The sequence below is a fragment of the Pinus tabuliformis genome, chromosome 8 (assembly GCF_031772625.1).
Source record: "Pinus tabuliformis cultivar Carrire ecotype Pingquan chromosome 8, CPIR1, whole genome shotgun sequence".
Taxonomy (NCBI): Eukaryota; Viridiplantae; Streptophyta; class Pinopsida; order Pinales; family Pinaceae; genus Pinus; species Pinus tabuliformis.
This window is the reverse complement of record NC_142294.1, coordinates 2,055,133,431-2,055,148,429: the sequence shown is the minus strand read 5'-3', so window position 1 is coordinate 2,055,148,429 and position 14,999 is coordinate 2,055,133,431. Positions and strand designations below refer to the sequence as shown.

At 35.1% G+C, this 14,999-nt stretch overlaps 1 protein-coding gene across 3 annotated transcripts; it reads right to left on the bottom strand.

The window, feature by feature from the left end:
- Nucleotides 1-5,192: 5,192 nt before the first annotated feature.
- Nucleotides 5,193-13,663, bottom strand: LOC149244724 (uncharacterized). 3 transcript variants are annotated; one of them, XM_089374973.1, is made up of 8 exons: nucleotides 13,151-13,662; nucleotides 11,308-11,408; nucleotides 7,675-7,836; nucleotides 7,254-7,438; nucleotides 6,978-7,084; nucleotides 6,735-6,867; nucleotides 6,325-6,519; nucleotides 5,193-6,166 (listed from the first exon to the last, which is right to left on the bottom strand). In XM_089374973.1, exons 4-8 carry the CDS (start codon nucleotides 7,416-7,418, stop codon nucleotides 5,897-5,899), a joined length of 870 nt encoding a protein of 289 aa, XP_089231099.1. In that variant the 5' UTR covers nucleotides 7,419-7,438; nucleotides 7,675-7,836; nucleotides 11,308-11,408; nucleotides 13,151-13,662; the 3' UTR covers nucleotides 5,193-5,896. The 3 variants fall into 3 exon arrangements, with proteins under 3 accessions (XP_089231099.1, XP_089231100.1, XP_089231098.1); XM_089374974.1 differs by lacking the exon at nucleotides 7,675-7,836 and having other exon boundaries at nucleotides 7,254-7,422; nucleotides 13,151-13,663; XM_089374972.1 differs by lacking the exon at nucleotides 7,675-7,836 and having other exon boundaries at nucleotides 13,151-13,655.
- Nucleotides 13,664-14,999: the final 1,336 nt, after the last annotated feature.

Below are 14,999 nucleotides of genomic sequence, written 5' to 3'. Positions count from 1 at the left end.
ATGCCAACTCCACTAACTGCCACTATAAACCTTTTTTCTACTGAAGATATCAAATAAATTCTCAAAGAAAAATGTCAATGTTTTTAAGAATGTTATTATTACCTTGTGGTAAAGATTGCTTTTAATGAAAGTATTGCACTAAGGCCCAACATAGGGGTAGATGTATAGGCGTAAATGTCTAACATTTGACATAAACATTTAACAATTATATGTTGAATCAATTAAAAAATAATAAAAGGTTGAAAGTAATATAAATAATAAAGGTTGAAAGTAATACAGAGTCCATTATGTGGAGATGTAGTGTAAACATTTAATTCTGTTCAATTAATAATAAAAAGTTAAAAGTAATAAAAATAATATGCTCTTGAAAAACCCCTCCAACAAGTTTGAAATTATGCTCTCCAAAAAATTGCATCAACTATAAGTTACATTGGGAAATCTATATTAATCATGGTTGATAGACAAATCATAGTCATGCTTTCGCAATAACTAATAATTTCAAATGTGAAGTGGATAAGTAAATTGCTTAGAATAAATTGCATAAATTTTGGTGAGCCATAACCACTAATAAGTCTACACATTTATACATTAACGACTATAAGTTACATTGGTCAAAGCTAAATTAATCATGGTTGATAGACAAATCATAGTCTTGATAGTGTGAGTGTTGGTCAAATCATGGAATTGTTTGATATGATGTTTACTGAATATAAACTCATGTGTCTCAGAGGCGAAAGTGAAATTGAAGCCTGCAAAACTATCATTTAGTGTTTAACAGGAACACTACTCAGATGGTGGGAGACAGAATCATCTCCAGCGTTATTGGCAAAGATGGAGAACGAAGTTCTCAAGGATGAGGCAGAAGATATAATCCATAAAACAGATGGCACAACAACAAGCAACATGATTGGCGCTCTAACTTCCATGATATTAGAGCATTGGTGTGGTTGTGAAACAGAGATTGCAAGCAAACTTGAAGTCGTTCTAATGAATCTCAAATGCCACAAAATGTCACAATTCGAAGACTTTCACCACAACTAGATGCAAAGAATTTATGAAGTGAAAGATTCTAAAAATCTATTATGGAAACAGGTATATCTTGCTGCCCTTCCATCTAGATTTGTTGACTACCTCATGTTGCAAGAAATATTTCAGTTGCCTTTTGAATTATACACTTGGGGAGAGATTTATTCTCTCATAACCAAGACATTAGTCAGTTTGTGCATAAGTTCTAAGGTAAACATATCCTTAGAAAAGCTTTCGAAGCTTTCAGACAAAATCTCTCTGCAGCAAGGACAGACTAACCATTGATGATCCTTTGGTTCGAAGAAGTAAAGCTAAGAAACAGACCAAAAAGGAATATAAACAAACTACTAGATTCCACAAGCATAAAAGACAGCATTCTAATAGGCCTAGAGGCTCTTCCACAACAAGAAAAGGCTATTACAGGTATGTCCTTAGGACACACTATTATAAACCTTCTGATATTCATCTGCACACTTCTAAACAAGAGAAGTGGAACAAACTTACTTGCTGGTTATGTGAAAAAATTGGACATACATCAAACAAATGTCTAGATGGAGAAGAGTGCAAAAAGAACAAAGGAAAAAAGTCCCAAGTTCTGTTTCAAAGAGGAAAAAATATCAAAACAAAAGGACAAATACAATGTCTATCTGAAGTGTGGCTCTCGTACTCACAGAACAGAACGCTGCCCTAATGTGATCATCAAAGATCAAATTTAGCGGCAGCAACTCGAAGAGTCATCTCCTGACTCTTATTGTTCTTCTTATAACTCTTCTGAAGAAGAGTTACATGCATATATGCAACCTTGCTCATGCTCAGAATCAGAAAATAGTGCTTGTCATACGTATACTGAATCTGATTCGGCATCCTATAGTGACTCTAGCATCGAAGAAATCTACTCAACACCACAAAAAGAAAAGGTGTTGATGGCTGCCACAGAAGAGGAAGAAATCAAAATCCTCTCTCAAATCCATGCTATGGAAGATGGAGAAATGAAGAATAGGCTTACAAAAGCATTCATGAACCAGCTTCGTTCCAATTCTTCCAAAAATTCAGATAAAAAGCCATTATTTGTTGATGCCTCTTTTGAGCGGAATACCAAATCATTTCAGAAACACCAAAAAAAATACAAAGTTCACTCACTCACCTTGGGGGAGGTAAGTAGATAAATTCATAACATTAAAACAAAAATCTCTGCTTTAAAATCTCAGATAGTTGAAATTCAAAATGGCAAACAAAATGTAGAAGAAACTACACACCCATGGAATACAATAGAATATGCCACGAATCCAAACATTGAAATAATTGAAGGAAGAAAAGATCTTGTTTTAAGATTTCAAGAAATGAGGATTCTTGCTATTACATATCAAAAGCATCATGTGAAGATTAATATTTGCATTCAAGGAGATATGTTTCAATTAACTGCCCTCCTAAATTCTGGTGCTGATGTAAATATATTAAATATTGGATTTTTGCATAAAGAAAAGTTGTTGGTTTAGAAAATAAAACACTCAATTATGAAGTTCCAAAAGCTTCTATTTGCTTTGACCATCATTGTATAAATTTGAAGTTTGCGGTCACAGAAATACCAGTTGATTGCATTCTAGGAAACATTTTCCTAGTGGCTGTTGAACTACATGGATCAACCAGATTAAGAGAAAATAAAGCCGGCTATTTCATCATTGTTCCCACATCCAGGGGAAAAACAAGACAGATTGAGATATCTTATATCTCAAATCCCAGAGTATCTACTATGGTCCAAACAATCAAGGAGTTGGACAACGCTGAAGCAAAATTGACAGATCTAAAAGATCTGAAGTCCGCATTGAAGGTAGAAGAGCAAATAAAAGATCTTCAAGTCAAAAGGAAGATTGAAGAAATAAAGAAGCAAATAGAAATAGAATGTTGCTCAGAAGAGTCAAATGCCTTCTGGCATAGGAAACAGCACACAGTGCAACTACCCTACAAAGAAAAATATACAGGCAAGCCATGTAAAAGTCTAGCCATTCCTATGAGTAAGAATTACAAGGACCTTTGCGAAAAAAAAATGAAATAAGTGGATAAGTAAATTGCTTAGAAAAAATTGCATAAATTTTGGTGGGCCATAATTACTAATAAGTCTACACGTGTATAGTTTTACTCATACACAAGTGATCAAGAAAACATAAACAATGGTGGGAAATACCTCCTAGAAGTATATTTTTTAAATCTTATTCCTATCCAATTTTTTTAATGCAAAAACATGATTGAATTATGGTGTGAAACAATTGATGGTAGATATGTTATTTACTTGAGTAGAAATTATTTTAAGGTATTTTAAAAACTCACTACACAAATATCTAAAAATCGTGAATGAATATTGCAACCATATCCATAAATTATGGTATAAAACATGTAAGGAAGTTATTCACGCGGCATTATATTGTGCAAAGGTTGACCTTCAAGTTATAGTCCAATAAAATGTTTGAATATTTTTTATTATATTTAAAAATAAATATTTATTTTTCAAAGTTAACATTATAATTTACATTGGTAAATACTAAAGTAATAACCATATTCCATAACCATATTTAAATTTAATTAATAATGGCATAAAAACTTACAATAGAAGTTTTAACCATAGATATTCACCCCTACTTTACCATGGATATTATTAACTGCTAAATAGTTTTGTTACAATACCATGGATATTATTAACTGCTAGATAGTTTTGTTACAATACCATGGATATTATTAACTGCTAGATAGTTTTGTTACAATACCATGGCTTGTCAATACCACATGTCAAAAAACCACGAGAGAAAGGGGGGCAAAGAGGGGAGGGAAAGAAAGTGTGACAAGGAAAAGAGAGGAAGGAAGAGAGAGAAAAGAAGGGAGAGATGAAGTTAGAAGGGGAGACGGAAAGAAAGGATAACAAAGACATAGAGAAAGAGGTTGACAAAGAGAGAGAGTGAGAAGAGAGATAATTGAGAGAGAGTAAATGATAGAGGAGGGAAGAGAGAGAAGAGAAGAGGAGAGCAATAAAAATAGAGACACACAAACAATTGCAACTCAAACTTGACACACAACGCTCTCCATTGAGAAACCAAAACCAAATAATCCTCGTGGTTGGCGCCCCCTCTCCGGAGCTCAAACCTTGGTTGGCGGTCTCGAGCAAGAAACTATTTAATTTAATTTAAAGAAACCACAAATTATTTCAGAAAATAATGGGAATTCTAGCTACTCTGGAAAATAATGGAAATTTTGGTAAGATCATGATAAAATCCTACAGAAATTTTTGAAAATGTGGATTACCACTGTGACTTCAAGATTTTAGCTGCCCAGATATTTTTTATATTTTTGATGGTCTTTTTTTCAGTGGGGGAAGAATCCCCGCTGAAGAAGCATCATACATCATATCGCCGAAGCGAGTATATATATACACATCATCACTGGTACAAATATGCTGCATCGCGCAGCTTTCGCAGGATTCGAACATGGTCGGGGGCAGATCAAACCAACCGCCCCGACCAACATATCATGCACTCACGTGCGTAGATATTTTTGATGGTCTTGAATCTATTTCTGCCATAAAAAAATGATTCACATGCTCCAGCACTCTGATTTTTTGAAGAAAAAAAAAATTACGAGATTCCAACAAAAAAAAATCTAAAATCTGTCATCAGTGTGTGTGGCATCAGTAGACAACGCCACATTATTTTGTTAACCATGTACATTTTGGCATTCATTATAATACGCTAATATGTGATTTTGTTGGTTGCCAGCGTTACTGCTGTTCCTCCTCTTTTCATGTTTTCCTTGAAGATGTGTGACATGTTCAACTGAAACAAATCCGTTTGCAAAATGAAGGTGTTCGACTGAAACAAATCCGTTTGCAAAATGAAGGTGTGACATGTTCAACTGAATCAAATCCGTTTGCAAATACAAAACATTTTGGCATTCATTATAATACGCTAATATGTGATTTTGTTGGTTGACGCTAATATGTGATTTTGTTGGTTGCCAGCGTTACTGCTGTTCCTCCTCTTTTCCTGTTTTCCTCTTTTCATTGAAAATGTGTGACATGTTCAACTGAAACAAATCCGTTTGCAAACACAAAATTTGATATTACTTAATATACATAGTGTAACTAATACAATTAGTTTGAGGAAAGTGGTGAATTTCATGCATCAGGGTAACTTAAGAATATTATTTTGAAATAATGGTTTCAAAAATTTCCTCAAAATTCAAACAATGGGAATCGTAGAAAACCTTGAGATCTGGTTTCAAGTCTAAAAAGCTCAGAACACTTGAAAACAACATAAAGAGTTTACATAGGATTCTAAGAAATACTAAATACAGCGAAAAAATCGAACAAGAATGATCTGGTAGGATGGCCCAGCTAGCCGTTTTAACCGAGATCAGACAAGATCCAGGGGATTTTATATTTTTCAGTCGGGAGATACTTTCAACCTATATTGGTTCTTTGGGAGGCACTCTGGAAGAGTTCAAAATGTCATGGCATTGCAGAACCTCCCTCGTACGCTAGAAAGAAGTCCCTTCACGTAATTTATCAATCCATATTTAGACACGCAATACATTGATAGGCAATGTAAAGCATTGGGCAATCAACACCAAGGTAGGTGATACACAGGTCAACGTGTATAGAGCGGCACAGATACTATTTTTAATATTAACAGCAACTTAGTAACCTCAATCTTCAGCCTCAGTGTGTTCCAAAGTCTTCTCAAGTCATAAAGTGAATGGCTCAATCCCAAATCCTTTCCAACTGAGAATTTCATCTGTGTGGCTCTTATACACTGGGATCCAAGGAAGTACACACAGCTGCCGACGATGGAAATTCAGGACCATGTCCTGAAATCTCGTACACAGATTAAATCGTAGCAGGCGTGACGCGAAGAACAGCTTGAGCATTGCAAGAAGAAAGCTTCATGCAACAGAACTGCTCCCAGGCATCACTGTTGGATGTGGGATTAGATATTTCTTCCGTCCGATGATTGGAGACATACTTGTCATACGTAGCTCGAAGTTCCAAGGAAAGTTTTCGAGCAGCCTCACGTGCTTCAGGAAGATGGTCATTTAGTTGTGTGGCGGCTATTTGAATTAATGCATCTAAGCCATATTCTTTGATCCCCTCCACACCCTGGCAAACACACAATCAAAGTGACCCTTAACGTAATTGCAAAACTGAACAAGGGCACTACACATTGCAACTCGATCAGTAGAACAGGCGTCCACACAAAAATACCAATTCCTTTAGTAAACTGCGAAAATTGAGAGAAGTAGAAGAGAACAGCATACCAGCCTATGAACACTCCTGCATATACACATAGACACCTTAGCTCGAATACGTGGATTCTTGTGCTTGATATAGAGTTCCAATTTCTGTAGTAATAGATTAGGAGAGATACACGTATTTGTCATAATCAATGCTTTCTCAGCAGCTTCACATACAAAGCGTTTGTCTTGAGAAGCCTTCAGCAAAAGTTGCAAAAGCTGCAGCACAATACAGAGCATCATAAGCCTGGCAAAGTAAGAGCTTTTGCAAAGGTGATAATAATTCATAGCTTTTAGCATTCATCAGCACTGCACAATACTAGTAGGGATCACAATTTTGGATAAGAAATGAACTACTATAGAAAATATTTAATCAATTGCTAAACTGCACGCTTAATTGCAGATTAAAACATTAGGGCAACCACAGACATTACCACTGGATCAATGAAGTCAAGCATCTGATCTTGGTACGCTTTCATAAGGTCAGATGAAGCCATAATTGCAGTTTTGCAGAGAGCACTTCTTGGATTCTTCAAGGACTTCACTATCAAGGTGGTTACATTACCTCTGTATACAAAAATCTCAAAAATTTAAGAAATGACTTGGATATTGCAACTTAGAAGTCCTCTAAAAAATCATTAATTAAACAGCAGAAGGCTTAACAAAAAGGAGCTTACAGCATTGGAAGCATGGCTTCCTTGTGAAAAATTGATAATTGACGCACATGGTTTAGTGCTTCACAAACCACAATCCAGTCCTTGGAGTCAAGCCTGTCTAGCAGTGTCTGCAAAAAACAGACAGCAAATTTAATAGATAAACAAAATGAATAAATAAAACCCATAGAATCCTCCCAGAACTGACATTCAATAATGTAAGAAGGCACACAATTTACTTGCTATGAAAAGTTATGACTATGAAAAGATAGAAAAGATGAGAGATAATGAAGAAATTACAATAAGATTAATGTCTGCATCTGCAAGGTCCTTCAAGTTCTCAGTTTCTATGTACTCTATTTCAGAATATACGGCCTCTGGTCCATTGTCTGCCTTGTTTGAATTGTCATTTTTCCTCTCCAATAAAGGTGATGCATTGAGATCCCGAAGAGCTTTCCCCGACATTATTCTATCCTTAAAGGAGCCTAAAAAATGTCAGCAAGGAAGCATGGTTACAAAATCAACACCAGATTTGTATCTTAGAAAATAAATTATAACCTCGAGAAAAGTAGAAAGCACCCTATCACTTGAGATGATCAGATCTTGCAACTTATAACATATCTTAAACTTTCTTCTAAATTTTGCAATTTAAAAAGGACATGACAAAACACACAATTAAAGTTGCCAAGGTGTATGATGTATCTGAACCAGAAAAGAAAACCTGTTGAAGAATTAGTTAACTTTATGAGCTAGACAGCACACTGCAGATGCCAAGAACTTGGCTTCCAGCCAAAAGTTTGAAACACCAAAACAGCATAATGAAGTGAACAATAACCAGGATGGAAGCTGGTTGTAATGGTACTTTCAAAGAGTAATGAACAAACTGCACAGAAGATGACAAGCAAACAAGAGAATTGCATCTTCAACATCCAAGAGACTGAGTTCTGGACCATAATAAGCATAAGATTGCACATATTCTATGTATGGATGGCATCAAAAACTCTACAACTGAATTACACTAAACTGAAAATGGATCAATCATCACTGACAGAAAAGATTTGTTCTAATGGTTTTTTTATGTTCAGGCTTAGTGCTCAAGTAGGACGTGCAACAGCCTTGAACCCTTCATTGAAACCATGACCAAGCCCAGTTTTCATGCCTTAAAATGTTTTATGCATTGAGAGTTGTTGACAATGCAGAATAGACCTTAGCTGATGTTCACAACATCTGCATGCACACACAAACTTGAGGCATGCAGAAGCTGCATGCAAGTGGATGTCTCGACAGGGCAGAGTAGGCCTTAGCTCTGCACCCCACACCCCACATGGTAAAGCCAAGGCAAGTAACACCTCCATTCAACTTTGCTGCAACCTCGACATGCAAAAGTTCTGCACATCCATCTCCACGCCCCACACAATCTTAAGGCATGCAGAAGAGATACACCTGATCTCGCACATGGAGCATGTATCTGTGTTCCATCCTCCACCCCACAAAGAAAACAGAAACATGCAGAGTCATAGACTGAAGAAAGAAAAGCCCAAAACACATAACCTTGACCTCTCTGGCAAAGGGACATCCCCTAACAGCGTCTCATCTATGAGGAATTTTTGGCCTCCTCCAACAGGCTCCAAATCAACAGAGTTGCCTCCGGATTTTTACCCTCTCACCATCTTGGCCAACTCTTTTCCCTTACTGAGATCATTTTTCTCTAGGGAGAGGAAATCTAGGCAGGCAAGTTCCATCAACCCCTCCGATCAGGCAACCGCCATCAACCCAAGGCCTTCTAAGCCTTTCACAATTGTCGACAACTGTCTGGCATTTTAAAATTATCTTTTAGGACTCTTTCCCACAGTAATTTACATAACGAACCATATGCACATTAGCATTAAATAAAAGAAACATTCATGTACACCATGGATTTATACTTAACCCTCAACATGGGTCTACAATATCTAAATTGACAGAAAACATAACTGGCATACATGTTGTATGCATTCTGATTTTCCAACTAACGCAACCATGCATATCATATAACATTATACTTTCTCATTTACAATTGCAATTCACATTGAAATGTTTACAGTGACAAGTTTTCTGTTGCCATTAAGCTACCACTACTTAATCCCATCAGCAACATTATTCATAAATATGCATCATTTAACAAGTATTCACTTTCCAAATCATTTCCAATTTCCATAATGTATTGTCATCAGCAAACCAATACATGAAGTAACTACCATAATCACTTGTTTATAAATTGTAAACAGCTTAAATCAAATTCAATTCATGCATATAAGTTTTATTAGTCAGTCATTCAGCACTAACCAATCACAACAACCAACCATCTTAAGGCAGCCAAGACTTAGTCAACAATTAGTTATTACAGTCAAGTCTCACTACTTGACTCATTGTTTATTTTTAATATCTAAAAGGGGTTCTTCCAATGTCCTTTTAAAACACTCTCTCGTCCTATTCAAGGATGTTCCCCATATTTACATTCATGCATTCACTCATTAAAAGTAGTGCATTGTAAATTCAACCATGTTCATTAAATGTCTCATGAGTCATTAGTATTTCCATATTTGCAAAACTTAGTAGTTGTTTCTCACTTTCCTTAGTGAGTGTTTAATATTGTTCATAAATGTGACAAATGTTTTATTTTCTTTTATCCGCATCAAGATTTAAATTTCATGAACATAGTTTTGCAGTAGACTTTAATACTTACTACTCTTTAATGTGGTTATAAACATGAATTACACATATCATGTCAAAAGTAGTCTACTGTATATATCAATATGTAGATTGTTAAACTCATCCCTGAGCTAATGCCCACTCGTGGCATACCTCAATTTCTTTTCCACTTAACAATTCCCAAAGGCGTCAAAAGCTCTACACACCCATCTCCATGCGCCATACAATCTCAAGGAATGCAGAAGGGATACACATGATGGAGAGCACATGGAGCATGAGGTATGCATCTGTATTCCACCCTCCATACCACAAAGAAAACAGAAGTCTGTAGAGTCACAGACTGAAGGAACAGAAGCCCAAAACAACCTTGACCTCTCTGGAAAAGGACATGGCTACATAGAGTGGTGACACATTTAGCTTGTCACTAACATGGAATACAAAAAACCATACGCAAGATCCACAGCCAAAGAGGTAGATTACACATTTTATATAGTGTAAAGCTCCTAGTTATTCCCTGACCATAAAAATAGCGAAATAAAGGCCAGGTTTTCCCAAAATAGTGTTCCAGGGTACAAATCTGTGTTTTGCTCTATATTTGTTTTCTTCAGCACTGATTTCTTCATAAGTAATATGCTAGCAGATTTTATGCACAGTGAACTAGCAAACAAAGATAAACAATTTTATCTCCATAAGACCATAAACAATTTTTTGGTTCAGTCTCCTGCTGAGGAATTACCGGCATTTTATCATAACTTGGCATAGGGATTGTTAACTCATTTAACCAATATAAAGATAAACTGATAACTGCAAAACATACAAATACTTGCAGCTAGACAGCAAAAGATCTGGGATTCAATACCTCCTATAACTAGACCGTAAACAAAAGATTGGACAAACAGACAAAACAACCTCTAATTCCAAGACTGGATAGCAGTAAAAACTCTACAATGCTACTACGAAATAATGTTAGAAAACTTATCCTAATACAGCAGTTTCCCAAAATTTAGCAAAAGAGATTGTCTAAATATTTCACCAACGTCGAAAACACAAATCTGATAACTGCAAAACAAATCAACTCTTACAGCAGGATAAAAGAATATAAATTAAATCTCCTGTGATCCAAAAGATTTGCAAATACACAGGAATGAATGACAACACGATGAAAAAACAAGTAGGAATAGTAGCCATCTATAGTCAATAAAACGAAGAAATATTTTTGGTAGGCAGCAGCTGGTGTTTAAATACAACTAAGGGGCAGACCCCAGGGTATAGGCAAAAATTGTGATTACTTCCTCTATAGCCCCGAGAGTTAGCTCAGTTGGTTGAATCAGCCCACTATTTTGGCTGGCAGATTGAGCTGCCACATTCGATCAGGATATTCCAGGGAAGAAAGGGTGAACCGGTGAGGATTTCCTTAGGAAAATTCACTTTCCTTTCATCAATTTAAATAAAATGGACAGGCAAAGCAAGCACTATAGTATATTGAATCTTGATAAATTAAAATAACAAAAGAAAATAAGCTATGCTGTCATTTCTATTTGCTATTTGCGTATCTTAATGAAGAGCAGATATCTTGATGTGAGGAGAGTTCATCTTAATCCAAATGTGACATCAAATTCAGCTTGGCTCAAATACAGATCTAGAAAAAGGCAAAATTGCATACCTCCACAGACTGGCTTAAGTTGAAAACCCAATCAAGTACAAAAACGACCAACAAGTAAGAACACTTCAGCATCAAAATCCACCTCTGTAAAAACGCCTAACCTGCAAAAAGCCAGTACAGGATTAGAAAAATCATTTGGAAAAAGAGTGAAATTAAAATCAGCACAAAAAACTTTGGGTATATTTGCAAAACGCCATGATGAATAATGCCAACAAAGCCACCAAAAATGAAAAAACTTGTCAACAGAATGTGAGAGTAGAAGAATTCATTTCTTTAGCATCTCAATACAAAAAACTAACGGATCTGCCCTTTTTATTGCATATAATCACTCATTCAAAAAGACAAGACAAGTATATGTCATGAGCAAAAATATGTTGGAACAGACTAAAGATCTAAGAAACAAAACTTGAACCTTTCGATAATTTCACCTCATATTAAGGCATTTCGGTAAAAAGGCTGTATACTGCAAAGAGTTGGAACAGAATGAAGATCTACCAAAAAAAAGCTGAAAATTTGGGCATTGAGGGAAAAAAAAACACTAAATAGTGGAAAAGTTGGAACTTCGGCTTGTATTTGGGCATTTATGAGAAAAGGCCGAAATAGCCAAAAAGGTTGGAACTGGCTGAAGATCTGAGAAACAAAACCTGACGAAAGATTTAGTTGATATTTTCCCAAAAGAAGCAAGCTACAACTTCTCTCAACAGGCACTTCACAAGAAGCAAATTCAGTCTTTAAATGGAATGCACATCTTCACAGTTAAACGTATTCTTAGAATGACTACTAGTGTTCACAGAGTAAGATATCGCTCTTCACTGTTTAAAATGCTGACACAGACCCTGAATGGACAATTATGATCCAAAGAATCTTCATCAAAATTCATAGAGAGAAATCCGTTAGTTATATTTAAATGCTGATGATAAAATATTTTATAACCCTGAAATATCAAATTTCAACTAACATTCAATGATGCGAGATAAAATTCGCGTATAATAGACGGAATTTTAATATTTTTGGAAGTTTATAGGCAATAAATATGCACCTAACAACAACGTAATAAAATAGTGTGTTGAATCTGAAATGCTTCAATCCAACAATGTATTACTCTCACCCTGGCCGCATAAGGTTTGCCTGTTGTTAATGCTTCTAAACACGTCCAGAACTGTATTAAATGTTCCTGATGATGCTACAAAAGGCATAAATCGGAAGCTTGAATGCAGGCCAATCCATTGCCGATGCATTTAAATGCAAAGAATCATTTTGCGTCCGGTAACTCTGATTGCACCGATGGCGCATAAGACTATATCGTGAAATAAATTTTATTTTTATGCTGTAAAGCGCAAAGCAAAACCTGGCCGAAATTTTAGAGGTCCATAGATAAGAAAAGACCTAAAGCTAAATTACCAATATTTCGGACACGAAGAGAACAGAAATTTGAAGGTAAAGAGAAATGCAAAACCTAAGCTAAAATGAAAAGAAAAGTTACCTAGCAGACAATTTAAAGGTAAACAGAAATACAAAAAGCAAATACAAAAGATTTAGTATATGATGCAAGTCACAGATCGATCAAACACTGGGAAAAAGATCGTTAAAAAACTGAAGGGGCGAAGAATACATCTCTAGGAGAAAAAAGAAAGAAAATTTCCCTATCGCAATACTGAATGCAAAGACATTAGCTAAATTTAATGGCAATGAAGGCAACTAGCTACAGAAAAAGGCTCTATTTAGAACTTTTATGAAATAAAGAATTGCTTATTGGAAAAAATCTCCAACTAAATGTCACAGCATAAAGAAATGCAAAACCCTAAGCAAATCTAGAATGAAATTTGACATTTTAGCAAAATACCTTATCATAAGAGCCCTTGCAGCTGCTGATTAGCTAATTTTGGCGAGCTCAAGGGAGGAATAATTCGTTGGCATCGCCTTTAAGTGCAGAGAACGGCCACAGGAGCCGATTCGCTCAGCTATAGAGAGAAATGCCAGTTCTTCTTCCCAGGAGTAAGAGCCTGAGCTAGATTTAACCGAAACCTACCAAATGCTTTACGAAATAAAGCTGTCGTGCCGTTAAAAATGCAGAGTTTCACCGTGGAACAGAATACAAAAACCTAGGCTAAATGTAACATGGTTTTCCGCTAATAATCTGAAATAAGACCAGATCGAGCAGTTAAAAACCCTTCAATGGGAGAGATTAAGAGAATAATCCGATTTCTTTCCCCTTCCGAATCATTGAATTTGAAGATAGAAGGACGAAAGCCTGATTTGGAATGCGATGCGGTTAAATACAGGGCGCGGAGGAACCAAAACACGAGCGAAGAGGAGCTTATTCCACGGTCCCATAGAGCGCGAAGTCCTTACTCCACGGTCACATATAGTGAAAGGGCGTAACGGTCACATGGAAAGATTCATCTTGTTGTCATGTTGGAATGTTGGGATGGGAGAGTATTAATGTAGTAGTACCAAGGGATACGCCACCCCCTTATTATTGAAATCTCATATTTAAGAATCATATCTCACAAATAACAACCACAATTCAAAAAGGGTCCACCAACATTAATAACTTGAAAAGTTTGATAGTTATTTTTAAAAAATAGTTACCAATAAATTGTGTCACTTTTGATGTAAATGATGGATGCATTTTACAAAAATTCAGGTGGTTGTTCAACTAAAACAAAATTAGTGTGAAAGGAGTTGTTTTTAGTGTGATTTTTTGGATTTTTCGATGTCAGGATGGAAAAATTTGAGGTGAAATCTTGATTTATGTTATTTAAATTGGTTTTTTCACTGTATATATGGATTCAACACCCCTAAAAACCCTTAAGGCACTTGGATTGTGCAGGGTTACACATCAAACTTGTGAGTTCAATAAATTCTTGCCGCATTTTAGAGAAATTAAACCAGAAAAACTTCCAAAAAATCAACAACTCACTTTTGAAACTTTGAAATAATAAAAAATAAGCAATTTTTTACTTAAATTATAATCCACAACCAAATTAATGAAAAATTTAATATACTTTGGATAATTTTTATCTCATATAACAAAGGAAAAGGTAGAAGGGATTATCATATTAATTTAAGAATTTGGATATTTTGGTATATTTGAGCTTTTTTATATTCACCTTTATTTGTATATATTAAATATATTTTAAAAATAATAATATTTATATATATAGATATAATATATTTATATATATAATATATTATTATATAATGTTAAAAGTGAAATAACAATTGTGAATTCTAAATTGTTAAAAATGAGGTAATTGATTCTAAACATACAATATAATAGTAGTAGTATAAAATAATTGATAATGATGAACCAAAAAAATTCAAAAACAATAGAGAAATAGATATATTTTTTCACAATATGATAGTGAAAATTTGATCCCAAAATTAATACTATGACATTTCTCACCTTTTGAGCAAGTAAACTACATATATCATTCATCTATCTATAACATTATAGCCAATTCACACGAGTTATTAATTTTGTGAGTCATTAACATACTCTTAGCAAGCACATGAAATGGTCCTTTTATCAATCAATCAAATTAAATAGTTAAATGGGTACTTGTCAATCAAGTTACTCTTAGTAGTTAAATGGGTACTTGCCTAAAGGTTGTTGAACGTTGAGGTTGAGAGACAAACATATTGACCTAAAAGGTTAAAAAAATTGGCATTTCTTTAATTTTATGGTT

What these genes read in the sequence shown, in the direction of transcription:
- LOC149244724 (XM_089374974.1), bottom strand. Translation starts at nt 7,418, where the DNA reads ATGTCGGGGAAAGCTCTTCGGGATCTCAATGCATCACCTTTATTGGAG. An exon ending in ATGCAGACATTAATCTTATT is followed by an intron (nt 7,085 to 7,253) that starts GTAATTTCTTCA and finishes TGTTTTTTGCAG; the next exon opens with ACACTGCTAGACAGGCTTGA. An exon ending in TTGACTTCATTGATCCAGTG is followed by an intron (nt 6,520 to 6,734) that starts GTAATGTCTGTG and finishes ATTGTGCTGCAG; the next exon opens with CTTTTGCAACTTTTGCTGAA.